This window comes from Sminthopsis crassicaudata, chromosome X, assembly GCF_048593235.1.
Source record: "Sminthopsis crassicaudata isolate SCR6 chromosome X, ASM4859323v1, whole genome shotgun sequence".
In the NCBI taxonomy this organism is placed as follows: Eukaryota; Metazoa; Chordata; class Mammalia; order Dasyuromorphia; family Dasyuridae; genus Sminthopsis; species Sminthopsis crassicaudata.
The window spans coordinates 51683327-51707585 of NC_133623.1; the positions used below are offsets into that span (position 1 = coordinate 51683327).

The 24259-nt window shown below is 39.1% G+C and overlaps 1 protein-coding gene across 3 annotated transcripts in view; it reads left to right on the forward strand.

The window, feature by feature from the left end:
- Positions 1 to 24259, forward strand: part of SMARCA1 (SNF2 related chromatin remodeling ATPase 1) — a 118575-nt gene that overhangs the window by 12537 nt on the left and 81779 nt on the right. For 2 of the 3 annotated variants that reach the window (XM_074277582.1, XM_074277581.1), the window contains exons 3-7: positions 2757 to 2923; positions 3203 to 3303; positions 3422 to 3519; positions 6233 to 6412; positions 12724 to 12846. In XM_074277582.1, coding sequence (XP_074133683.1) covers positions 2757 to 2923; positions 3203 to 3303; positions 3422 to 3519; positions 6233 to 6412; positions 12724 to 12846 — 669 coding nt within the window. The remainder of the gene's footprint in view (positions 1 to 2756; positions 2924 to 3202; positions 3304 to 3421; positions 3520 to 6232; positions 6413 to 12723; positions 12847 to 24259) is intronic. The other variant, XM_074277583.1, reaches the window with a different exon arrangement.

A 24259-nucleotide genomic window follows, 5' to 3' on the forward strand; every position in this document is an offset into this window, starting at 1 on the left:
TGGGTGATCTCTTTTGAACCTTATAGCCCCCCCTGCTGGGTAGGTGCTATTATTATTCACCCTATTTTAAAGCTGGGGAAACTGAGGCATTCCCAGATCACTTTCCTCATGAACCTGTGTATCTTCTGTGAGTGAATTGTAATAAGATGAAAGAAATGTGATGTGGGTAGATTAGTTCCTAAGGGAAGATACTCCCTCTGTGTTCCACATTTCTCAGATTGCAATTTAGGTTTATGTATTAATTTGTAGGGCTTTTATTTTGACTAACACCTCTTCTCACCCTCCCAGAGCTGTTGTGAGAATTAAGAGAATAATTGTAATGTGCTCTGCATGGGGCCTGGCACCTTCTAAGTGCTACAGAAATGTTAGCTATTATTAATTATGATTATTATTCTTGGGTCACTTTTGGGAAAGGGAGGAGGCTGTTAAATGAAAGCTAGAAGAGAGAAACAGAAAGAGAGAGATAGAGAAAGAGATGGAGAGAGAGAGAAAGCAGAGAGGAGAGAGAGAAAGCAGAGAGGAGAGATGGAGAGAGAGAGAGAAAGCAGAGAGGAGAGATGTAGAGAGAGAGAAAGCAGAGAGGAGAGAGAGAAAGCAGAGAGGAGAGATGGAGAGAGAGAGAGAAAGCAGAGAGGAGAGATGGAGAGAGAGAGAGAAAGCAGAGAGGAGAGATGGAGAGAGAGAGAGAAAGCAGAGAGGAGAGATGGAGAGAGAGAGAGAGAGAGAGAGAGAGAGAGAGAGAGAGAGAGAGAGAGAGATGGAGAGAGAGAGAGAAAGCAGAGATATGAGGGAGAGAGAGAGAAAGCAGAGTTGAGCGAGAAATCACACATGTTTGTTTTTAGATTGCTGCTCAAAGGGGATGCCATTAGCGCCTTGGAACTACCCCCAAGAAAAGCAAAGCACTTTATTTTCCCAAATTTCCATTCCCTAAAACAGACAGCTGATATGTTACTTACTGGCCATAAGAATAATCATCCTCAGGAGACAAGATGAAATGGACACTTTTTAGGTTTCTCCCAGCTGCTGTTTTGAAAATGTTTAACATAAATTTGAGAGGCAGACAAAGAGCTGTTCCAGGTGCTCTCACTCCTGTGCCCTTAGAACCAGCACTCAGTGTCCCTTTTTCACCCAGGAGATGGAGTGAGCCATTGTAGGCTTCTATATTTCTGCTCTTTATCTGGGAAATGGGATTGTTTGATTTGCCTCAAGAGATCCTCTGATCTGACTGTAGGGTAGTGCTTTTCTAGCAAAGGCAAATGCCATGTTGTTCTCCTGTGGCATGAAGCAATATTGTATTTTAAGAATTAATCTCGAATATTGTGATGTCTCAAGCTTTCATACAGTGAATGACCTAATCACTGTCTTGCAGCAAGCATTTATTTATTAAGTGCCAACAAGGTGCCAGGCCCCATACTGGGGAGCCAAATAAAGGCCTTTTTTGTTTTTTTGCCTTTGTCCCTACCCTTGAGAAGCTCTAAGGAGTCTAATGGGAAGGTGAAAAGGAAAGAGGTATAAACCAGCTAGGTTGAAGATAAATACAAGAGCATACATTAAAAGAGGAAAACGTTAAGAATAGTTGGGAAAAGCTTCCAGGAGAAGGTAGGATTTTCGCTGGGACTTGAAGGCAGCCTTCAGGAAGCTGGGAAAGGGAGCGATCCAGGCATAGGGGACAGCCAGTGAAAATTCTTAGATATTGATGTAATACAAGCATCACCATTACTGAATTTGAATGGAGAAATGTTTGTCAGACTAGTAAAATGCTATTGAATGAAACGCTTTGGAGAGGAAATAAGCTAGACTTGATTTCCAGTTGTAGTTTGTAGGTTCCTAAAAAGTTTTAGCATGTGGCATCATGTCATTCATTAATAGTTACGGGTTATATTCGAATTTTATAGAAAGTTTTATATTATGAGGAAGACTATGCCCGAACCTCAGTTTCCTCACTTGTAAAATGATGTTAATGATACATCTCCCTGACAGGATTAAGAAGATTAAATTTCTTAATATTTCTTAGGCACTTTACAGTATAGTGCATTATATATGGTGCTCTGTAAATGAAAACTGGATTCAAGTTCTGTTAGTTTGGAAAAGAATAATACCATATCATTTTTTAAAAAATAAAGCTACCATATCTTTTTTCAGGAAGATGATGTTCTTTTGGTCTTAACTGTTAAAAGAGACCATGCTGCTTATTTTCAGGGACTTACTAAGTGACTGGGTTATTAACTTAATTGTACTGAAAAGATCATAGATTGTGAATTAGAAGGGACCTCAGAGTTGATCCATAGGACACCATTGTTATCCAGACAAGTAAACTGAGGCCCAGGGAGGGAAAGTGACTTGCCAGATGTCTGAGGGGGGATTATTTACTAAACAAGTAGTAGTTTCCTGAAAGAAGGATTTTTTGGTTGAAAAGATTCAATCTCTTCACATCTTTTTGTTGTTCTTTTTTTCCTGAGGCAATTAGAGTTAAGTGACTTGCCCAGGCTCACACAGTTAGGAAGTGTTAAGTGTCTGAGACCAAATTTGAACTTGGGTCCTTCTGACTGCAGGGCCACTACTCTGCCCACTATGCCATCTAGTTGCCCCCACATCTTCTTATTGGTGAAATCAACTCCCCCTTTTTCTTATGAAATAACACTGATACATTTCTTTGACTGTTTTTTAACAAGGATTTTTAAGAATGAGGAAAAAATTATTTCATTACTTCTAATAACAATGGGCAGATGTTATAAATGTATTCTTTTTCTTTTTAGAAAGCAGACCGAGCAAAAAGATTTGAATTTCTACTGAAGCAGACGGAGCTTTTTGCTCATTTCATTCAACCTACAACTCAGAAATTGCCAACATCCCCACCGAAGGTGAAAGGGGCATGTACACATGCGAAGAATGATGAAAAACAAAGTCTTCTTTCAGCTGGGGAGTACGTTTGCATCTTTCTCTCTTTAGTCATATGTTAGAACTTCAGTCACATATGAATAAATTGTGGTAAACTTAGTTATTATGCTATGAAGTTGGCAAGAATTCTTTCCACCAGAAGTTCCCAAGTCAGGCTTAATGATGATTTATTCCAGGGTTAACCAGAATGCAAATCTGTCCTATCAAATTACAGAGAAGATAAGAAAGTTGTCATCATTTTACTTTTTAAAACTCACGCTCATATTGAACGCAAAGGTAGGCAGTTCTTTATTGTCCCTTTCAGTTTCCGCTGTAGACGGACTGAGCGAGAAGAAGATGAAGACCTGTTGTTCGAGAATCATAATACATCGAAAGTTTGTGTTCGATTTGAAGTGTCTCCTTCATGTGAGTAATACCAAGTCTGGATGATGTTTTCCAGACTGGCTTAGGAAGATCATAAGTTGGTGCCTTTAAGAAAAAGACACTTTATGGTTAAAGTGTTGATCTAATTTTAATTTTGCAGATGTGAAAGGAACACTGCGAGATTATCAGGTTAGGGGCCTGAATTGGATGATCTCCCTTTATGAAAATGGAGTTAATGGCATTCTGGCAGATGAAATGGTAAGGAACCAGGAGCAAAAGAGTGGGCTCTGGATTCCCTCTCTTTTCTTCTTCAGTCCATTTTCATTGTTATTGTTTGTTTTTACAGTGCCTATAGTTTCCCCTAGGTCTCACTCCTTCTCCCCCTCAGAGAGTTGTCTCTTATAACGAGATTTTTGGGGAAAAGAAATAAGAGAAAAACAATGGAGCAAAACCATTGAACACATTAAACAAATCTGACCTAAAGTCCGGTTTTCTCTACCTGTCAAGTCCCATCTTTGCAAAGGAGTTGGGGGAACCGTCTTCTGCCTCGTTTTTAGGACCAAGCTTGTTGTTTAGAATATGGAGATATATTTTTGGATTGGTTGTTCTTTTCATTTGTAATGTTGTAGGCATTGTGCATGTATTTTTCCTGATTTTCCTTACTTCAGTTCATTTTATATTGGTCAAGGTAAGTCTTCCCCATGCATTATGTATCTATCATCCTGATTGTTGTTGCCATTGTTGGTCCTGCACTGTAATATCCATTACATTCATGTGTCAAGATTTATTTAAACAGTCAATGGGCGTCTTCTGGCTTTACAATTCTGTGCTATTATGAAAAGTGATGCTATGAATATTTTGGTATAAAGAGAGCTTTCTTTTTGCCAGCGACATCCCTGGGGTATATGCCAAGCTGTGAAATCGCTGGAGTCATTATACAGACTGCCTCTTCTTTCAAAGGCTTTAAATAAATCTGAATTATCTCTGTTTCATTGTAGGGAAAGAAAATAGTTTTAATTATGGAAAAAGCTTGTCCATTGCCTCTAGACTACAGTTAATTCATATTGTCCTTTTGGGGTAGCACCTATGCAGAATGCCTAGTAACATTTCTAAATTATACAGTTTACGTATGTTATTTATATATGTAATATTACATATTATTAATATTACATAGTCTAATTTCCTTCCTAAAATTTGTCAGCCTTCCTCTTGTTTCATATGTAATATGGACAGCTAGCAAATCTGCAGTGCTTCAGAGTGTGCAAAGTGCTTGATGAACTTCATCCTCATGACTACATGACTGTGTTATTTATTGTTATCCCCATTTTACAGGTGAGGGAACTGAGGCTCAGAGAACCAAAGGGACTTGTTCAGGGTCACGTAGCTGTTAAGTGAATGAGGCGGGATTCAGAGTCAGATCTTCCTGACTTAGGTTCCATTGTTCTGTTAGAGGTAGCGTTTTTTTAACCCGCACTACTGTGTTCCTTTCCCTTGCCTTGGTGCTATTTTACAGCTTCGGGGTTGACCCAGAATTCTTTGCTCTAAAATGAATTTGTAAATAGGTAGCAGATTTCATGGTAGCATCATCTCTAGGCTGTGTTTTAGCTAAAAGGAATGGCAGGCGATAAAAATGAATGAAGCTGTTTGATTTGGTTAACTTAGTTTACTCTGATAGACTCCATATTGATTTCCAAGGGCAGAGATTTTTTTTTGATTTTCTTTGTTTCTCTGGTGCTTTGCACATTATCTTATACAGTAGGTACTTAATAAATGTCTGTGGAGTTGAATTGACACTACCTGGTCATTCTTTGCTGTAGTGGCGATCAATATCCACCATGGCAAAGAAATTGATTATTTAGTGGTCAACCTGAAGCCATGGGAAAGAGGCCTGTGCTTTCTAGCTACCTCTGGGATTGCCTTGGAACACTTTGTAGCTCACTTGAACCCTGCCAGAATCTTCAAGACTCTAGAGTCACCTCTGGTAGGATGGGGTTCCTCTGGGAGGACTTCGTGGGCACATTCCCAGTTATTGGCTTCTGGAGCTACACTGAAATCTCCGTTAACCAAAGAAGCCTCTGAATGCTCCCTATGTAAGTTCCATTATAATGGAATAGTGCACTAATAACATTAAACATCTGAAAGACTATAGGATGATGGGGGGGGTCCCACAGACAACTCAGCAGGGCCTGAGAGTCATCCCTTATGCTACATGCTCTGAGGATGCTGAGAAACAAGGAGACTAATAGCCACAAATAGCTCATTAAAGGAAAGCCTTTGAGGAATAAGCACAAAAATGAACAATCTAAGAGTCCAGAAGCCCATAACAGATTGTCAGCTCCCTCAAGGTCCTCCTCAGTTCCAACTACATTAGCACACTAATTGATCTCCAGAACTTGGCTTTCCATCTCCCATCTCCTTGCCTTTGTACAGGCAAAATTCCATGCCAGAAATACATTCCTCTGACTCTTTATTTTCAAGGCGTGGATTGGGTATCACGTTTGCTGGTGAGCCACCTTTCCCTACCTACTGTCTCTTCTTAAATAATCCTGTGTGTACATGGGTCTGTTTGCATTTCTTATAGTAACCCTTCCCCTTCAACTCTCCCCCCCAACCCAACCTTGAGCCCTTTGAAGGCGGAGGATAGATTTTCATTTTTGATTTCTTCCTCGCTGCCCCTCAGCCTGGTGCCATGCACGTAGCATGTAGGTAATTGATGCCTGTTGGATTGGATTGAATGTGTTTAGAATTCCATCCCTCCAGTGGCTCCTGGCATGTTGTTGCATTCCTTTTTTGTTGACTCAGTAAATACTGACTGAGAATCAAAGTTGACTCTTCCTCCAGTCGTATTTTCGATTGTTCTTTTTTAGAGTCACGATTCTACATATGGGAGATTCCAGTGTTAGTGCTGACAAAATGTTTCAGTATTTATTTCAACGTTTGGTGACTTCTCTCCTTTGTGTTGATAATGCAGGGTCTTGGAAAAACTTTACAAACCATCTCGTTGCTTGGCTACCTAAAACACTATCGGAACAACGTTGGGCCTCACATGGTTTTGGTTCCCAAATCAATTTTGCACAACTGGATGAGCGAATTTAAACGCTGGGTGCCCTCTCTCCGAGCTGTTTGTATCATTGGAGACAGGGATGAAAGAGTAAGTAAGAACCCGGTCTAACCAGTGGTGCTTGGGAAGAGCAGTGTGTTAATGCTGTGCTTTCTGAGCCGCCACTGCTCCTGCTAGCAGCTACGGGGCTAGCTGAGCATGTTTTGCTTCAAAATTGTATTATTGCTCTCTTGTGCTCTTCTAACCCTTTCATTTCTAAATATGTCCTCCCCCTTCCATGACCAGAAAGCCATTCTTTATAACGAAGGATAAAAAAGGAGAAATGTGGATCAGTTCTGAGATTCTCCACACCCATGTCCCCGACCTGTGCAAGAAGGCAGGGTGTGGTATGCTCTCAGATCTCTCCTTTAGAGTTGAACTGGAGCATTAGAATCCTAAAAGATTCTTCTTTTTGCCTTTTTTTTCTTGCCATTTACATTGTGGTAATTGTTATTGAGCTTATTTTCCTGGTTTGGTTTCCTTCACTTTCCATCCATCCCTATGACTCTTGTCATAAACAATTCATTTTTTTTTAAAAGTAGTGGGTAAATTCACCTAAGCATTTTGAAATTTGACTCATGTTCAGTTAATTTGCTTTATCTTACCAGGATGGGTGTGTCTATTCCCGAAAATGTTATCTTTGGCTAAATCATTGATGTTAGATTGAAGTAAGCAGTATTTTCTGCTTTTGAAGCCAATAGCTACTCGGTAAATATGTACGGCTTGGACATTTGCTGTGATTCTTGGCTTAGATTTGATTTTGTTTGCAAGGGAGGAATATTTTATTTCTATGTGGCTAGGCCTGCGCATTGCAATTGTTTTCCAGTTTTGTGTGGCTCCTGCTTCTTCCCCTTCCAGAGTTGTTTCACGTTGCTCGCTCTCTCACCCTCTACATTAAAGCCAAACTGTTCTGCTTGTGGTTTCTTGACTATGGTATTCCATCTCCCACCTTCATGCTTTGGCACAGAACCATGCCTCATTGCTTGGAATGCATCCCCTCCTCACCCCTTTGGTGTTGAATGCTTAGCTTCTTTTAAGGCTTGTCTTGGGGGGGCCCCCCACTCAGGAAGGCTCTCCCCATTTGCCTACTTGTTAATGTTGTCTCACTTCTCGATTTGTCTCGTAGACTTGTATCCCCCAGTAGAATGTAAGCTTCTTGAGGACACAGAGCATTTTTCATTTTTTTCCTTGTATACCTAGCACTTAACCAGTGCCATATATATATATATTAGGTGTATATATTAGGTGCTTAATAAGTGCTTGTTAACAAATTGAATCGGATTTGTTTATGAATGTAGAAGAACTATGTAGAAGGGTAGGATTTAGAGCCAAATGGAACTACAGAGGCTGTCTGATCCAGCCTTTTCATTTTACTGAGGAAACTGAGCGCCAGAGAGGGGGACTTGCCTAAAGTCACATGGGGAATAAGTGGCAGAGCTAGGATTCTAACCTAGTTCCTTTGGTTTTCAGAGACCAAGCTTATAGTTTGATAATGTATATATAGATAAAGCATGGGGTAGGAAGGGGCAGGGAAGAAGACAGAGACAAGATGGTGGAGTAACATGAAGAAGTAGCATGAAGAAAGCCCAGCTGCTCATCAGAGATGAAGAAAACATGTCTGACCAAGTTCTGATTGTGGAAATTCAAGAGAAAAAAAATCACAGTGAGTCATATTTGTAGCCCAGATTGGTCTAAGGAGATAGGGAGATCTGTGGACACAGGAGATGGGATACGGCCAGAAGTGGGCCAAAGGGATACATTTCTGGCTGGGGCCTAAAAGAGAATGGATCTCTGGGTATCAGGCAAGACAAGGTCCCAGGTCTGTGATCTTGTGCAGAGACTGAGAACAAGGGCCAACTGACAGCTCTGCCACTTATTACTCAGCTCTCCATTGCTGACTGAGGAGACTGCTTCCAGGGACAGCATTCTGGGACGTGGAGTGGCCATAGGCCTTATGCTGTATACTGACTATATATACTAATCTAGGCTGCATACTTCTTGAAAACTAAGTACAGAAACTTGAGCAGTAGCTGTGGCTCTGACTTCAGGATCAGACGAGAGTGCCTTTTCCAGCCTCCAGTCTAGTTTAAAGCCTGTAGTGGGATAACCTGACCGGAAATCCTAGACCAAGATGGATCCTGTAAGTTCTGTGCCTCAGAACCAGAAGAGTTTCCTGGCTGGCTGATAGGGACTGAGTCTAAAAGCGGTCTGTTATAACTTCCGACTAGGGACAGCTTCATAGGAATGTTGCTCGGATGCAAACCTGGGTCAAGAGCTTGCTGAGCTCAGACTAGGACAGTGGGGATCAGATTTCCTTCCATATCATACTATTTTGGGGAGCATCAAAAACTTGCAAGTCTCCAGCTTGAACTCTTCCTGAGTCCAGTAACATAATACTTAGGACCCCAAGAAAGCAGAAGGATCCAAGAGGAAAGGAGCTCAGGCCAAATATCCTTCTTCCCCAAAATGTGTAGAGCCCCCCTCCCCAATATAAAGCTCCAGATAAAGAAGTAGGCTGGGAAAGTGAGCAAACCAAAAAGAATCCCATCATAGAGCACTATTATGGTGATAAGAATGTGGTAAGAGCACAAACTCACAAAAAGAGAATGACTTTAACCTATTTGCAGGTGAAGTCTCAAAGAAACACCGATCTTGGATGTGAGCTCAAGCAGAATTCTTGGACTAATGTCTACAAGACAACAAGAAATGTTCAAGTCAAAAGATTGGAAGAAAATCGAAGCCACCAGCAAACCAGGGAAAACAACCAGTTTGGAAAACAGATCAAGCAGAGGTTATTTAAGAATCATTGAACAACCTGAAAGCATTAACCAAAAAAAAAAAAGAGTAGATATTTCAAGACATCATAAAAGAAAACTGCCCGGATCTCTTAGAACCAGAGGACAACGGAGAAAGAATTTAACAACCTCTTCCTGGAAACAAAGCATCTGTCAAGCTACTCAGCTACTCTTCTTTTAGGACTCTAGAGAGAATAAAAAAATAAGGAATTTAATATTTTGATGGATCCGCGACTTCACCGGTATTATTATTCCAGACACCAGGAACTCATCCCTGCAGATGGACAGAATCTCATGAGTTGGAAGGGGCCTCAAGATCTTTCAGTCCAAAATACAAATGAAGGTGAATCTTCTCTGCAATATGGGCAAGAAGGAGTCACTGAAATTCTTGAAGACCTCCAATAAAGGGAAACCTTTCTCCATCTATACTTGTTACCTTTTCCTTTTAGCAACCTTAAATTTCCTTCTTTGGTATTTCTGCTCACTGTTCCTAGTTCTTCCCTCAGGATGTGAGCAGAACATGTCTAGGCCTTTTTCTGCAAATGAGCCTTCCAGATACTTGAGGAGGCCTGTTACATTCCCCTGAGTCTTGTCTTCTTAAGGTTAAATCTCAAGTTTCTTCAACTGAGGCTCATCGGGTAGGATCTCGACGTCCTCCATCATTCTGATGGCCACCTTTAATTGCTCTCTGGCTTAGTATTTTTCCAAAAATTAGATACCTAGAACTGAAATCGTAGTCTAGGTATGGTCTGACCAGGGCAAAGGACAGTTGGGCTTAGTACCTCCCCCCTTCTGGACTCTCTGCTTCTTTCTCCAGAGCCTAAGATTGTGCTAGCTTTTTTTTTTTTTTTAGCTGCTCTGTTAGACTCATTGAGCTCACAGTCTACCAAAACTTCCAGAGTTTTTAGATAAACTCTTGTCTAGCCACAACTATCCTATTTTATACTTGTGAAACTGAATTTTTGAACCCAAGAGTAAGATGATGTTGAATTTCATTTTATTAGATTTGAGCCAAAATTCTAACCTTTCAAGATTTTTTTTGAATTGGTTCTCTCCTCCAAAATACTTTATTAACCCTCCAGTTTTGTGGGTTTTTTTGGCAAATGTGATCAGTTTACCATCTATACCTTTATCCAGATCTTGATAAGAATGTTAAGTAGCCTGGGGTCATGCATAGATCTCTGGAGCACATTATCAAAAATGGCTTTCCAGATGAGAAGACTCTCAATTATGACTACTCTGAGTAGACACACTCAACTAATTTCATATCTACTTACATGTAGTATTGTTTGATTTGTACTTCTCTTTTTCACAAGTATATGACAACAGATTTTCTCAAAGGCTTTGCTAAAATCTAGAAATAGTTTATACCACTAGCATTCACTTGTTCTACCCCCTCAATGAAAAAAATTAAGGTTAGTAAGGTCTTTATTTTTTTTTTTTTTGAGTTTTGCTGTCTCCTTATAATCATTGCTTCTTTTAAAAATGTTTACTAACCATCCCTTTTAACAGTATGTTCCAGATTTTAAAGTCAAGTTCCTTAACCCAAAGGCTATGGATTTTGTTGTGGAAAATTGAGACAGCATTTGCTTCTTTCCAGTCCTGCTGTACTAATTTCGTTTTTGATAATCTTTCTTTTTTTCTTTTTAAAAATTTTATGGATGCCTTTTATGTTTTTCACGCTACAGATATGTGCCAGAATTGTCCCTGCTCCCATAATGACACAAAACCAATCCACAGCGATCATGTTTCGTGGCATGTATAGCACTTGAAATTGGTAATCCCCCACCTTTCTGCCAAGATGAGGGAAGTGTATTTCATCATTTTGTTCTCTGGAATCAGCATTGGGCTTTGCCTTTGTCTTGAGTTTAGCTGCCTTTTAGTATTGTTTTCATTTATATTGTAATTATTGTGTATCTCTGGATTGTGCTTTCTTTGCTCTGCCTTGATTTACATGCGCTTATTTTACAAAATGTCTTGCTGCTTTTAGAACTCTTGCTCTGAATCCTCTTCTCATGTCCTCTGAATTCTCATATTCATTGTTTCTTGTGGCACAATAATATTCCATTACTTTTCATATCCCACAGTTTGCTTAGCTGTGCCCCACTTGATGGGCACCTATTTTCTTCACTCTCATTTGCTACTCTTCCCCCCCCCCATGAAATCATTTGCCAGTTCTTATTAATTCTGCCTCTACAACACCACTCAAGTCTCTCTCTCTCTCCTTTCTTTCACTCATTCCAAAGCCACTATCTCACCCCTTGGATTTTTTGTTCTGGCCTCCTGATTTTCCTGCTTCCATTCTCTTTCCTTGCCACTCCATCCCCCATGCAGCTGCCCAAGTGATATTTCTACAGTCCATGACTCATGCTCAAGAAGCTTCAGGGCTGCCTATTGCATTTAGAATAAAATGCAAAATCCCTCTGTTTTACCTTTACAAGCTTTCACAGTCTGGCTCCAAGCTCTTTCCACACTAAGTGCACGTTATTTCCCAGCATGCAAGTCTGCTTCCATGTCATGAAGTGAAATTGAGATACTGGGATTTCTGACTCTGGTTTTGCATGGACTCATCTCTGTCTCTTGGACAGCTGCCTTCAAGGCTTAAAATGCCCCCTCCTAGAGGAGGCATTTCCATATTTCCCTGGTTGCTAGTGACCTCTCCCCTGGACCCTTCTCCAGGTACTGTGTATTTACTTGTTTTTGTATATATTGAATCTCCCTCCCCTTCCCCACAAATGTAAACCTCTCGAGGTTAGAAACTTTTAGTTTTGTTTCTATAACCTCAGCACTTGGTTCAAAGTAAAGAAAAATGTATGTTGAATTAAATCCTGTTGAATTTCTAACCAGTTTTGTTCTTTTTTCTTTTGTCATCACAAATGCTTCTAGGAATATTTTGATTTATGTGGGATCTTTCTTTTTGCCTTTGACCTTTTTGTATATGCCCAAGAATTAGAATGCTCAGTCCAAGGGTATGAATGGCGTTGTAACAGCTTTCAAAAGTCCAAATTTCTTTTCAGAATTGTTGGGTTAAATCCAGTTCTACTAAATTGTAACATCTAGACGTTATTTCCATCTTTTATCGTCTGATACCAACCTGACGGGTATCAGGTTAAACTTCAGAGCTGTATTTATTTCTAGTTCTCATCTCATTCCTAATTTGGAAGCATTTTTAAAATATGTGGCTCTGATGGTTTACTAATTTTCTTCTGGTAGCTATTCATACCCTTTGACCACTTATTTATTAGATTATGATGTTTGGTCTTAAATTTGTAATATTTCCCTCCATTTTGGGTATTAGATTTCTTAAAGATTTGATATAAAGATCACTGAGATAAAATCAGTGATACTGATTTTGATATTTAAACAGTTTCTCCTTTTATTCCAAATACAATGATTTTTGTAAAAAATAAAAAGCCAAACCTGTAACTTTTACATTTATCAAAATGGTTTATTTATGTTTTTTGTGATCTCTTCTGTCCTTTGGTTATAAATTCTCTGCTTCATCGTCAATCTGCAGTGTCCTTGTGTTTTTAAATTTTTTTTTTCTACGATGTAACCTCTCCACAGGCTCGCAAAGGTCACTGGCAGTGGTCCAGCCATCACAGCTGCCAGGTTTTCAGTACTCGAAGATGTAGTTCATCTGGGCATGGTGTCTTGAACTCATCAAGGGCAGCTAAGTTTTTGTATTTGGTAAACCTCTGTTAATTAAGCAAATTGTCTGCAAAAGCCAATCTGTTCCCTTCATAATACTAATGTTGTATTTTCATCAAAGATACCATCAAGTATATGCATAAATCATAAAAGTTTTTGAGAAATGGGAAAGTACTTATTGATGTCTTCTTGGTTGACTTTTTGGAGGGAGCAATGATGATATAGTTGGTGGTGTTTTCCATTTCAGGGGAAACCTTTCTCTTTTGAGAACTTTATAGTGTTTCTGAGTTTTTTTTAAAGATTTTCTTTACTTTTCATCTAAGCAAAATATCATCTTTTTTATTTTATATCACCTTCATTTTTGAATCCATTCCTTCCTCTCCTTTGTAATGAAGATGATAAATTGGGGGGAAGAGCAGGGAAGGTCAGGTCAGTATTACTCATTGAACAAGTCTGGCAGTTTATGCAATATTCTCCACATAGTCCTCCACCTCTCCATAGAAAAGAGGGAATTCTAAGGATTTTTGAAAGTCATTTTGCCTCCTTTATAAATTTCTCCTGTAGATATAGCCAATCTTTCTGATTTTATTTCCTTGAACGCCGTTTCTGATTTCTCATTTGGTACCAAGGGGTTAATCTAAATGTGGTGGATTCATTCTTCTGGAGTCTCTGAATTGGAAGAGGCCTGATAGTCAAATTCATACCTGAGCAGAAATCCCTTCCACAGCATCTCCAGAGTGAGCAGCCAGCTTTTACCTGAAAATGTAAAGCTGTTGGTACCAGGAGAAAGCAGGTACCTCCGACCTCCCAAGGCAACTTTGTCCATTCTTGGAGAACCTCTATTTTTAGGCAGTTTCCCCTCTACATTTAGCCTCAAGTACCTCTTTACCTCTTTTCCCTATTGTTCTTAGTTCTGCCCTCTGGGACAAAGCAGAATGTGACCTCCTCTGGCCCTTCTATCTCTAAATCTTTGACTTTTATAGAATCAAATCTGTGTTCCCAAGATCGCCTTTCAAATGCTTGAAGATAGCTCTCCTTTTTCTCTCTACACTTCCCAAAATCTTCTCTTCTCCAAGATAAAAATATACCCAGTTCCTCCAACCCATCTTCACGGCATGAATTGGAACTTCTTCACTATCTTGGTTGTCCTCCTTTGCATAGTCTATCACTGAATTGCTAACTTACTCCAGAAAGGCTCTGACTGGGACTGAGCACAGCAAATTTATCACCTCCCAAGTCCTGGACTCTACACCTCTTTTAATGTCTATATTGTATACATATATTATATACATATTTAATATATAAAATGGCATTTACTTTTCTGGTTGTCATATGATATTGTGGACTTAGACCAAGCCCACTGTTTACAGATCTCTGAGACTAATTGCTTGTCTTCTTCCACCTCCCCCCAACTTGTACTTATGGACCTCATTTTTTTATCTCAAGTATAAGACCTTACATTTCCCCCTTTTATATTTGTTTTCTTAGATTTAGTCCAGTGTTGCAGCCTACGATTTCTTCTTATCTTCTTTATGTCATCTAATATGTTAGCTTTCCCTTTTATCTTTTGGTTACCTGAATATGTGATAAACATGCCTCTGACTTTATCTAAATTGTTGATAATATTGTTAAATAGCCCAGGGTCAAGCATGAATCCCTGGGGCACCTTAATAGCAATGTCCTTGCAAGATAATGACCCATCTATGATTATTTTGGGGGGAAGGCCAAACATAAAAGCAATTTTGAACTCATTATTATCATACTATTGTTTCACTTACAAGTCTCCATCTCTTCTTAAGGAAATTTACCAAGTGCTCCCGGTATTATGGCCTTGATGATAAGAACAGGTAGCAATAGCAATACAACAGTACAATATTGAAAGAGATAGTAATTCATCTTCGTGTTGTGCTCTAGTTTCTTAAATACATAATTGTGGGACCATTTAGCTTAGGTGTGTCTTGCAGAGAATTTTTAGTGTTTTTCTTTCTAAGACTTTTAATTATTTTGCTAGGTGATTCTGTTTGCAATCTTGTCATCTTTCTCTGTAATATTTTGCAGGAGTTTATACAAATTTGAATTGTCCTGACTTGCTCTTTTTGGCAAAGAGATCAAGGGTTTCCTCATTGAAACAGTATGGAGACTCTTTTGACCTCTTTGTTGTGGTAACTTTTTTATATTGGTTAAACTTTTCTAGGGAAGAGCAGCCAATGTCTTTACTTTTATCCATTTTCCATAGTCAAAATTTATTTACATTGATTGGGTAGGAGCTTTTATATTTGCACATAGCATCTTTTCTGTATCCTTTATTCTGATTTGGGATTTTTTGTGGACATCTGTCCAGATCATGTTCTGACTAGAAACACAGATAGTAAGTAATGTCTGAAATCACTCAAATGTTGGCAACTTGCCATTTTCTTTCCAAGATATTAGTCAAGTTCAGGTTTTGAGATTTTTTTTGCTGTTCCAATTCTCATTAAAAAAGCTTCTAAATTTATGGGATGAGGTTGGGAAGATTTGCAGTGATGGGAAAAAAGTGACTAGAATTCTAATTCATGCCTGTTGATCCATTGCTTAGCGATATATCCTAAGGAAGTCGAAGATAGAAAGAAAGGTTCTGTATGCACCAGCATATTTATAGTGACAAGGATTTGGAAACAAAATAGAAGCTCATCAAAACCTCCTTTCCCTCCAGTATTTTTTCAGGTCATTACTCCTGCTCTCATGTCACTCCTCCCTTTCAACCTCAGCCCATTTGTTAGCCATTTCAGTTCTCAATTGTCTTCTGCTCTTGAATCTTTTTTTGCCCTTGTCCTGTAACCACTCTTCTTTTGCTAAACCTCAGCCCTGAATTCCTTTTACCATCAATCTCTTCTGCTCTTCTTCATGAACCCCTGTAGAAGCTAGAGGAAATCACAGCAGTACATTACAAATTCCTATTCTCCAACTTCATCTGGGCTCTCACTGGGTCAAAGGAGTCCTTTGATTTCCCCCTATTTAATTGCCTGTTTCTTTTCCTTCAGAAGCTATTTTTTTCCTACTTAAGCTCTCCCCCCTCTTCTTCCCTTAACTGAGGACTCTGCCTCTTACTTTACTGAGAAAAGTTAAGAACCTGCATTGTGAGCTATGTTTTCTATTATTCTATTCATCTCAGACCCCATTGATTTTAACTTCTACTCATTCTTTCCCCCAATCTCTGATGGAAAAATGGCCCTTTTTGCTAAAACCAGTCTTTCTCCATTTGTCCTTGATTTCATCCCACTGCCCCCTTTTTCTCCAGTAGACTACATCATTCCTTTCCTCAGTCCTCAAATCCTCAACCTTTTATTATCAATTGCTTTCTTCTTTATTGTCTTCAAATATGTCCGTCTTTAAAAAAAAAACAAAAAACTTCACGGGGCAGCTAGTTGGTGCGGTACATAGAGCGCCATCCTTGAAGTCAGGAGGACCTGAGTTCAAATCTGGCCTCAGACACTTCACACTTCCTAGCTGTGTGACCCTGGGCAAGTCACTTGACCCCCATTGCCTCAGCAAAAACCAAAACGAAACAAAATAAATCTTCCTTTGGTCTTGTTTCTCTTCTCTTTCTCAGTAAAATTCCTTGAAAAAGTTCTATATTTGCTGCCTTTGTTCCTCTTCCCTTACTCCTTATCTTTTCATAATCTGTTTTTTGATCTTATGAGTCAATGAAAACTTCTTGAAAATTACTAATGGTCTCTTAATGCCAAATCTGATGATCTTGGTCCAGTCCTAACTCTTATCTGATGCATTTGACACTGTCACCTACCCTTCCTGCTTGGATACTGCCCCCTCCTGGTTTTTGTGACACTTTTTTGTTGTTTACTTTTTGCCTCTCTAAGCACTCCTTAGTGTCATTTGCTGATTCATTCTACATACATTGTGCCCCCAACTGTGGGTATTTCCCCAGGTTCTGTCCTAAACCCTCATCTCTTCTCTGTATCACATACTCTCAGTAACTGCATAAACTCCCATGGATTAACTGTCAGTGTATCCAGGTTTAGATCCTAGATCTTTGATTCCAGCTCTTATCTTTCCTAATAGCATTTTAAATTGGATATCCTGGAGAAGTATTTTTTCCCCAGTAGAAATTTATTTTGCCAAATACATGCAGATAGTTTTCAGCATTAATTTCTGTAAAACTTTGTGTTCCAAATTTTTCTCTCTTTCCCCTTTTATCTTCCTCCTCCCAAAGACAGCAGGCAATCTGCTATAGGTCAAATATGTGCAATTCTTTTAAACATATTTCCAAATCTGTCATGTTGTGCAAGAAAAATCAGATCAAAGGGGAAAAAATCAAGAGAAAGAAAACAACCAAGCAAACTAACAACAACAAAAAGGTGAGAATACTATGCTTTGATCCACATTCGATCTCAGTAGTTCTCTCTCTGGATATGGATGGCATTCTGGGAGAAATCTTAAGCTCAAAATATTGAAAACTGAACCCATTATCTCTTCTCCCCTAAATAGATCTCCCCTCCTTTAAATGTCCTTATTTCCATCATCCTTCATTTTCCCAAGTTTGTGATCTCAGCATCATCCTTGATTCCTTACCCCAAATATGCTATCGGTTGTATATCTTGCTGTGTTTCTACCTTCATAAAATCTGTAACTTAATTCACCACCTGGTTATAACCTTCATTCAGATCCTTGTCATCTCTCAGCTGGGCGATTGCAATTGTCTTCTAACTGTTCTCTCTGACCCAAGTCTCTCCCCTCTCCAGTGCATCTCACACATTGTTATGAAAGCCATTTTCCTGAAATGCTCATCTGACCATTTTCTTACTCAGTTGATTCCAGCCTCTAGGACAAAATAGACACTCATCACTTTAGCTTTGAAAGCCCTATACCACATGAGCCTAACCTATCTTCCCAGACTGATTGGACATTGCTATTCCTCTTACACTTTGGGATTCACCTAAACTGATATTCTCTTAGTTCTTCCCACTTGATCTCTATGCCTGTGCCTGAATATGCTGTCTTTTGCCTTTTCCTCACAGAGTCATTCTGTCTTTTTAAGATGTGCCTCGTGAAGTATCTTATTTTTTTCCTCTGAGGATTAAATTTTCTTTTTCAGTTTTTAGCATTCACTTTTTCTTTTTTTATAATAACTTCATTTTTCCAAATACTTGCAAAGATCGTTTTCAACATTCACCCATACAAAAACCTTGTGTTCCAAATTTTTCTCCTTAGCTCCCTCTCCCACTGACAGCAAGCAGTCCAATGCAGATTAAATTTATAGGCAATTTTTCTAAACATATTTCTATATTCATTGTGCTGCACAAGAAAAATCAGAGTAAAGTAAAAAAAAAACATGAGAAAGAAGGAAAAAAACAAGCAAACACTACCACCGCCATTTAAAAAAAAGAAAAGAAAAGAAAAGAAATCCTATGCTTTGATCCACATTCAGTGTCCATAGTTTTCTCTCTGGATGTGGGTGGCTTTTTCCATCATAAGTCTATTGGAATTGCCTTGGGTCATTGTAGAAAAGAGCCAAGTCCAGCACAATGAATCAGCCCATGATCTTGCTGTTGCTGTGTATAATGTTCTTTTGGCTGTACTCACTTCTTAGCATCAGTTCATGTAAGTCTTTTCAGGCCTTTCTGAAATCATCCTGCTGGTTATTTTTTTTAGAGAACAATAATATTCCATTACATTTTTATATCATAACTTATTCAACCATTTTCTAGCTGATGGGCATCCGCTCAATTTCCAATTACTTGCCACTACAAAAAGAGTTGTTTAACATTTTAAAAAATTGAGTTCCAAATTCTCTCTGTGTTTCCTCTCCCCCCACTGTGAAGAAGCTAAGCAATTTGATCTAGATTATTCATGTATAGTTATGCAAAATCTTTCTATATTAACTATGTTACAAAGAAAAGAAACCAGAAAATTCAAGAATATAAAGAAAGTTAACAGAAACGTGTTTTAATCTGCATTCACACTCTATTAGTTCTTTTTTTTTAATTAATTATTTTTTGCAGGGAGGGGGCCTGAGGCAATTGGGATTAAGTGACTTGCCCAGGGTCACACAGCTAGGAAATTTTAAGGGTCTGAGGCCAGATTTGAACTCAGGTCCTCCTGACTTCAGGGCTGGTGCTCTATCCACTGTGTCACCTTGCTCCCCCTCCATTACTTCTTAATCTGGAGGGAGACAGCATTTTTCATCATGAGTCCTTTGTATCATTGTCAAGAAAAAGTTTCTTTTATCTGCCTTCAAGCTCTACCAGTTCTTTCTCTGGAGATGGTCTTGGATTATTGTTTTGCTGACAATAGCTAATTTATTTCCAGTAGGTCACCATTTACTATGTACACTGTTCTGCTGCTTCTGCTCATTTCACTTTGCATCACTTCATGTAAGTTTTGAATCGTCCTTCTTTTTGTTTCTTTTAATACCCCACTATTCCATCAGAATCATATTCCACAGTGTGTTCAGTCATTCCCCAGTTGCTTGATATTCTCTCAATTTCCCAGTCCTTTGCCACCACAAAAAGAGCTGCTATCAGTATTTTTGTACAACTAGGTTCTTTACCTTTTTCTTGGATACTTTTGGGATATAGACCTAGTAGTGCTATTGTTGGATCCCAGTTTGATAGCCCTTTGAATATAGTTCCAAAATGTTCTTCAGAATGGTTGGATCAGCTCACAACTGCTCCAACCCCATGTAACATCTTCTGCATAAAGTCTATTGATTTTATGCCCCCCAACTGCTTGTGCCTTCCTCCTAAATTACTTGTAATTTATTCACTATTTATAATGTGTATATTTTTACACTTACTTGTTGTCTCTCCCATTTGAAAGTAAACTCTATACAAGTAGAGATTATTTCATTCTTTGTATTCGGATTCCCACCACAATGCCTGGTATACAGTAGTTGCTTAATTAATATACTTCTTGATTGCTTAATTGGGAAATGACTAAACAAGTTGTGGTTTATAAATGCAATAAACTGTTTCTATGCTGTCAGAAATGATGACTATGAAGAATTCAGAGAAGCATGGGAAGATTGACCTGAACTGATACGGCTCTGATGAAAACAGTATACATGATACCTCCATAATGTAAATGAAAAGAGCCACGGCAACCCAAACCCAAAACAGAACACTATAAAATTATGAAGGTTCAGCTTGAACCTGAAGAGACAGAATGAATGTACCCCTTCTTTTTTTTTGGAAGCGGTACACTATTATGTTGTAAGATTTAGTTTTGTTGAACTGCTGTTTTCCCCTTGCTTCTTTTTTAATTCTTTGTTGCCAGAGATGACTGAGTTAGGGGTGGGTAAAGGGATGCATTTGGACGGGAAGGTGAAAGCTGTCAATAAAAACCTTTTCAAAGGTTTTCATTTTATCTTTTGTTTTTATACCATACCATTTTACTGTAAACATCATTTCCTCATCATTGAGCTTTTCTGAGTTAAAAATTAAGAGTTCTTCTCATCCTGGAACCGCTTGGCCCTCTGACTGTGTGCCTTAGGGCTTAAGTTTCCACAGAAGCTGAAAGATGTCTTGCCAAAACCAATAGGTTTTGTGACAGCACAGTGACAACATCAGATAGCATAGTTATCTGTTGGTGCTCAGAGAAAGGAGGTTTGTTTGCAAAATTGGTTCTCTGGAACAGAAATTAGTTGTTACTTTTTAATCTTATTTAAGGTGTCTTTTAGTGTTGTCTTTGTTAAAATTACTGTAATCATTGTTTAATGTTACAGTCATCCATTTATTCATGGCTTGACTCTCTTTGCTCTGTATCAGTTTATATAGGTCTTCCCATGTTTCTCTGTTTTCTCGGTATTGTTTTTTTATCACACAAAGAGTGTTGTTACGTTTATATAGCATGACTTCTTTAGCCATCTCCCAATTGATTAATGCCTAAGTGCTGCTCTAATTATTTCAGTGTGTATGGAACCCATTTTTTTGTTTTTGATACACTTGGGATTTTCATTTGGTATTGGGATTGCTGGATCAAGGATGTGAACAGTTCAGTTACTCTTTTCACAAAAGGCCGAATTGTTTTAAGAGAATTGTCAGATTCATAGCTGCAACAGTGCATTGTCAATCAGTAAACATTTATTAAGTTCTTACTGTGTGCTAGGCCCTGGGGATACTAAAAGGGGCCAAAGGCAGAACCTGCCCTCAAGGAGCTCATGGTCTGTTGGGGGACACAACAAGAAAACAGATATGTACCAATAAACGACATATGGGATGCATAGAAAATAACAGTTGGAAGGCACTGGAATCAAGAGGGGTTGGGCAAAGCTTCCTGTAGAAGATGGCATTTTGTTTGGGATTTGAAGGAAGCCAGGGAAACCATGAGATAGAAATCAAGAGAACAAGCCAGGAATGGGGTGACAGCCAGGAAAACTGCCTGGAGCCAAGAGATGCAGTATCTTGGTCCTGGAATAGCCAGGAGGTCTGTGTCACTGGCTGGAAGAGCATATGGAGTAGGGTGTAAGGCCTAAGAAGACTGGAAAGGTTGGAGGGAACTAGGCTATAAAAGGCTTTGAATGCCAAGGAAAGGATTCTATATTTGATCCTAGAGGTAATAGGGACTGGAGTTTATTGAGTGAGGGTTTGGGTTGGTGATACAGTGAGATCTACAATTTAGGGAAATCCTTTGGGTAGCTGAATGGGGATGAATTAGAGTGGAGAGACTTCACATAGCTTCTCCAATATTGACTATTTCCATATTTTTAAAAAACTCATCCTTGATACTTTGAGGGAATTAGGTGAGACATTAGTAATTTCACTGTGCTTTTCTCTACTATTAATTAATTAATTAATAATTATTATTTTATTTATTTATTTTTGCTGAGGTCATTGGAGCTGACTTACCCAGGGTCACACAGCTAGGAAGTGTTAAGTGTCTTGAGGCCGGATTTGAACTCGGGTCTTCCTGACTTCAGGGCCGGTGCTCTATTCACTGTGCCATCTAGCTGTCTCCCCTGCCTTTCTCTTTCTATTTGTAATTTGGACCAGTATTTTACACGGTTGCTGATAATTTGCTGTTCTTTTCAAAACTGTATACATGCCCTTTGACCCTCTGTTACTTGGAGCTTTCTTGGAGGTAGGTTGTAGGATAATGAAGTGTGATATTTTTTGTAGATTACTTAGGCCTTTAGTCTTTTTTGATTTTGTAATCCCAATTCTGCACCTGAACTAATTAAATAGTCCATGAAATGATGTCTTGTTGCCTTTGGGTAGATGGTAAAAGCAACCCAGCTGACTTCTTTGGACTCTTCAAAAGCCGGAGCTTTTGTTTTCTGCTTTGATTAATAGCAAGACTGTCATATGTATGTGGTTTTGTTACCAGAAGGGTTTTTTGGATACCTGTAGGGTATTGACTGCTTTTTGAACAAAAATCTCACATTTAGGGGACCAGTAGTTCATGTTTTTAGATGGCCTAAATACTGTATGATTCTCAACAGTCTCTACTTGAATGGCAGCGTGGTACAAGGGGAAAAACTGGCTCTGGAATCTGAGGACCTGGTTTCAGATCTTCTCTCTAATACCAAGACTGTGCGTGACTTTAAACCAGTCACTTCCCTTCCCTGGGCCTCAATTTCCTCATCTGTCAAATGAGGGATTGGACTAGATGCCTCTGAGGTTCCTTCCAGCTCTAGAGCTATGCTCCTGTTGGTGAAGTTGGGTAAGTAATTTCTACTATTTGGCCTTCAGTTTCTTTTTCTGTAAAATGGAACCAGCTGGTGTCCGAGGTCCCCCTCTAGCTCTAGGGCCACGGTCCTGTGTAGGATCTCTCTCTCTTTTTTTTTTTTTTGACTCTGTCATCATCACAGCAGAAGCTAAACAGAATCCAGCAAGACCGATGGCTTCTGTTGTCAACTGTTTTATGGCTGTGACCAAAGAATTCTTCCGCTAATGGCCAACCTTTTGGTGAGGAGGCTTGGTTTTTAATTAGCCTTGTCCTGGACTAGCAGACTCTGTCTTTTGCAGCCGCATCGATACTTTTCAACTGTGTATACCATCCTGCTGGCCTAGTTTTAGGAACACATCCCGTTAATAAGCAGTTGACTTAGTACTTTGATGTGTAATTGCTTTTGCACAAATATCGAATGGAACAGCCAGCCCTGGAGAACATAGGTACCTCTTCTTGTCTCAGGATTCTGCCTCTAGAGAACAGAGTTCAGATAAAGGATTCACTCTGTTCTTTGTGGGTTATAAAGAACTATACTCCAAAGTATGGAATACAATGAATTATGTAATTCTCTCCATTTTATCTTGAGAAAAATTCCTTGATTTAGACTTAATTTTATAAAACATTCATATACTAAAATACTCAGCGTATGAATCTGGAACTAGAGGTTCTTTTCTTCTCTTCTCTACCTGAAGAATTAAATTAGGCACCCGAGGGGTGGGCGTGGGATCCATTCTGACTTTCAGGTCTCCAGGGTATTGAACCTCTTCCCTCATCTGCATCTATCTGCATTATTAACATATTGATCTTCCTCTAGATACAGTCTTTTCAAATGTGGCCTCTTATACAATGCAACATTCCAAAATAGTAGTTCTTAATGGTTCTCTGTTGAGCTTCTCCCTTCTACAACCACCTCTCCCAGGATTGGAGCAGACTACAGGTGGGGAAGGGTCCTTGACACAAAGCATGGCCTCATTGCGTAGAATAACTTAGTCCCACCTTTATCATGTCCAGCAGGCCCTAGCATAATAACAAATGGGCCTCCAGAGGAGGCAGGTAAGAATGACATAGGTATATTATTAATTAGAGAAATGTTAACTCATCCAGGATTATTTTTCCCTGTTATTTCGCTTTCAGTGTTTATGGTCTCCCCCTCCATCACCCCCCCCTCCCAGTGTTGTCAAAAGTCATTATTTCAGTAATCAAAGTTAGATGTTTTCTGGGATAGCTGCTTTGGGGAAATCGATAGGGTTAACCCTCACCATCCATGTGTAGTACCAACCAGCCCTTCAAGAATGCAACGTCTTGATTGGCTTCTGGGTTTTATGACCTATTTACATATCTCTAGAACAACATGGTATGCTCAAAACATGGGCCTGAGTGTCAGATTCATTTCTGATTTGTAGAAGTTTGGGAAAGTGATTTCCCCTCTGTGCCCTTAGCTGAAAAAAATAGAGAGGTTGGACTGTTATGATGTAAGGGTTGAGACCTCTTAAAACATAATTTTAATTCTTTTAAATGAAAAAAGACTAAAATCACATGCTGTGTAAAATATGGAAGAAGCAGCAGGTGGCACAAATCACAAAGTCAGATTTTCACTTGGCTAAAATGGCCACACCCTCCCTCCCCAAACCAAGCTTTTCCATATCTCTCCTTAGTTTAATCAACACCTTTGTACTTGGGAGACTTTCCATGAATAGTTGCATGGAAGTTGAATGAATTTTCACGGTTATTTTTCATTGACTATAGAAAAAGTCCTACTGGTTAAGTTGAGTTACTCAGCAGGATT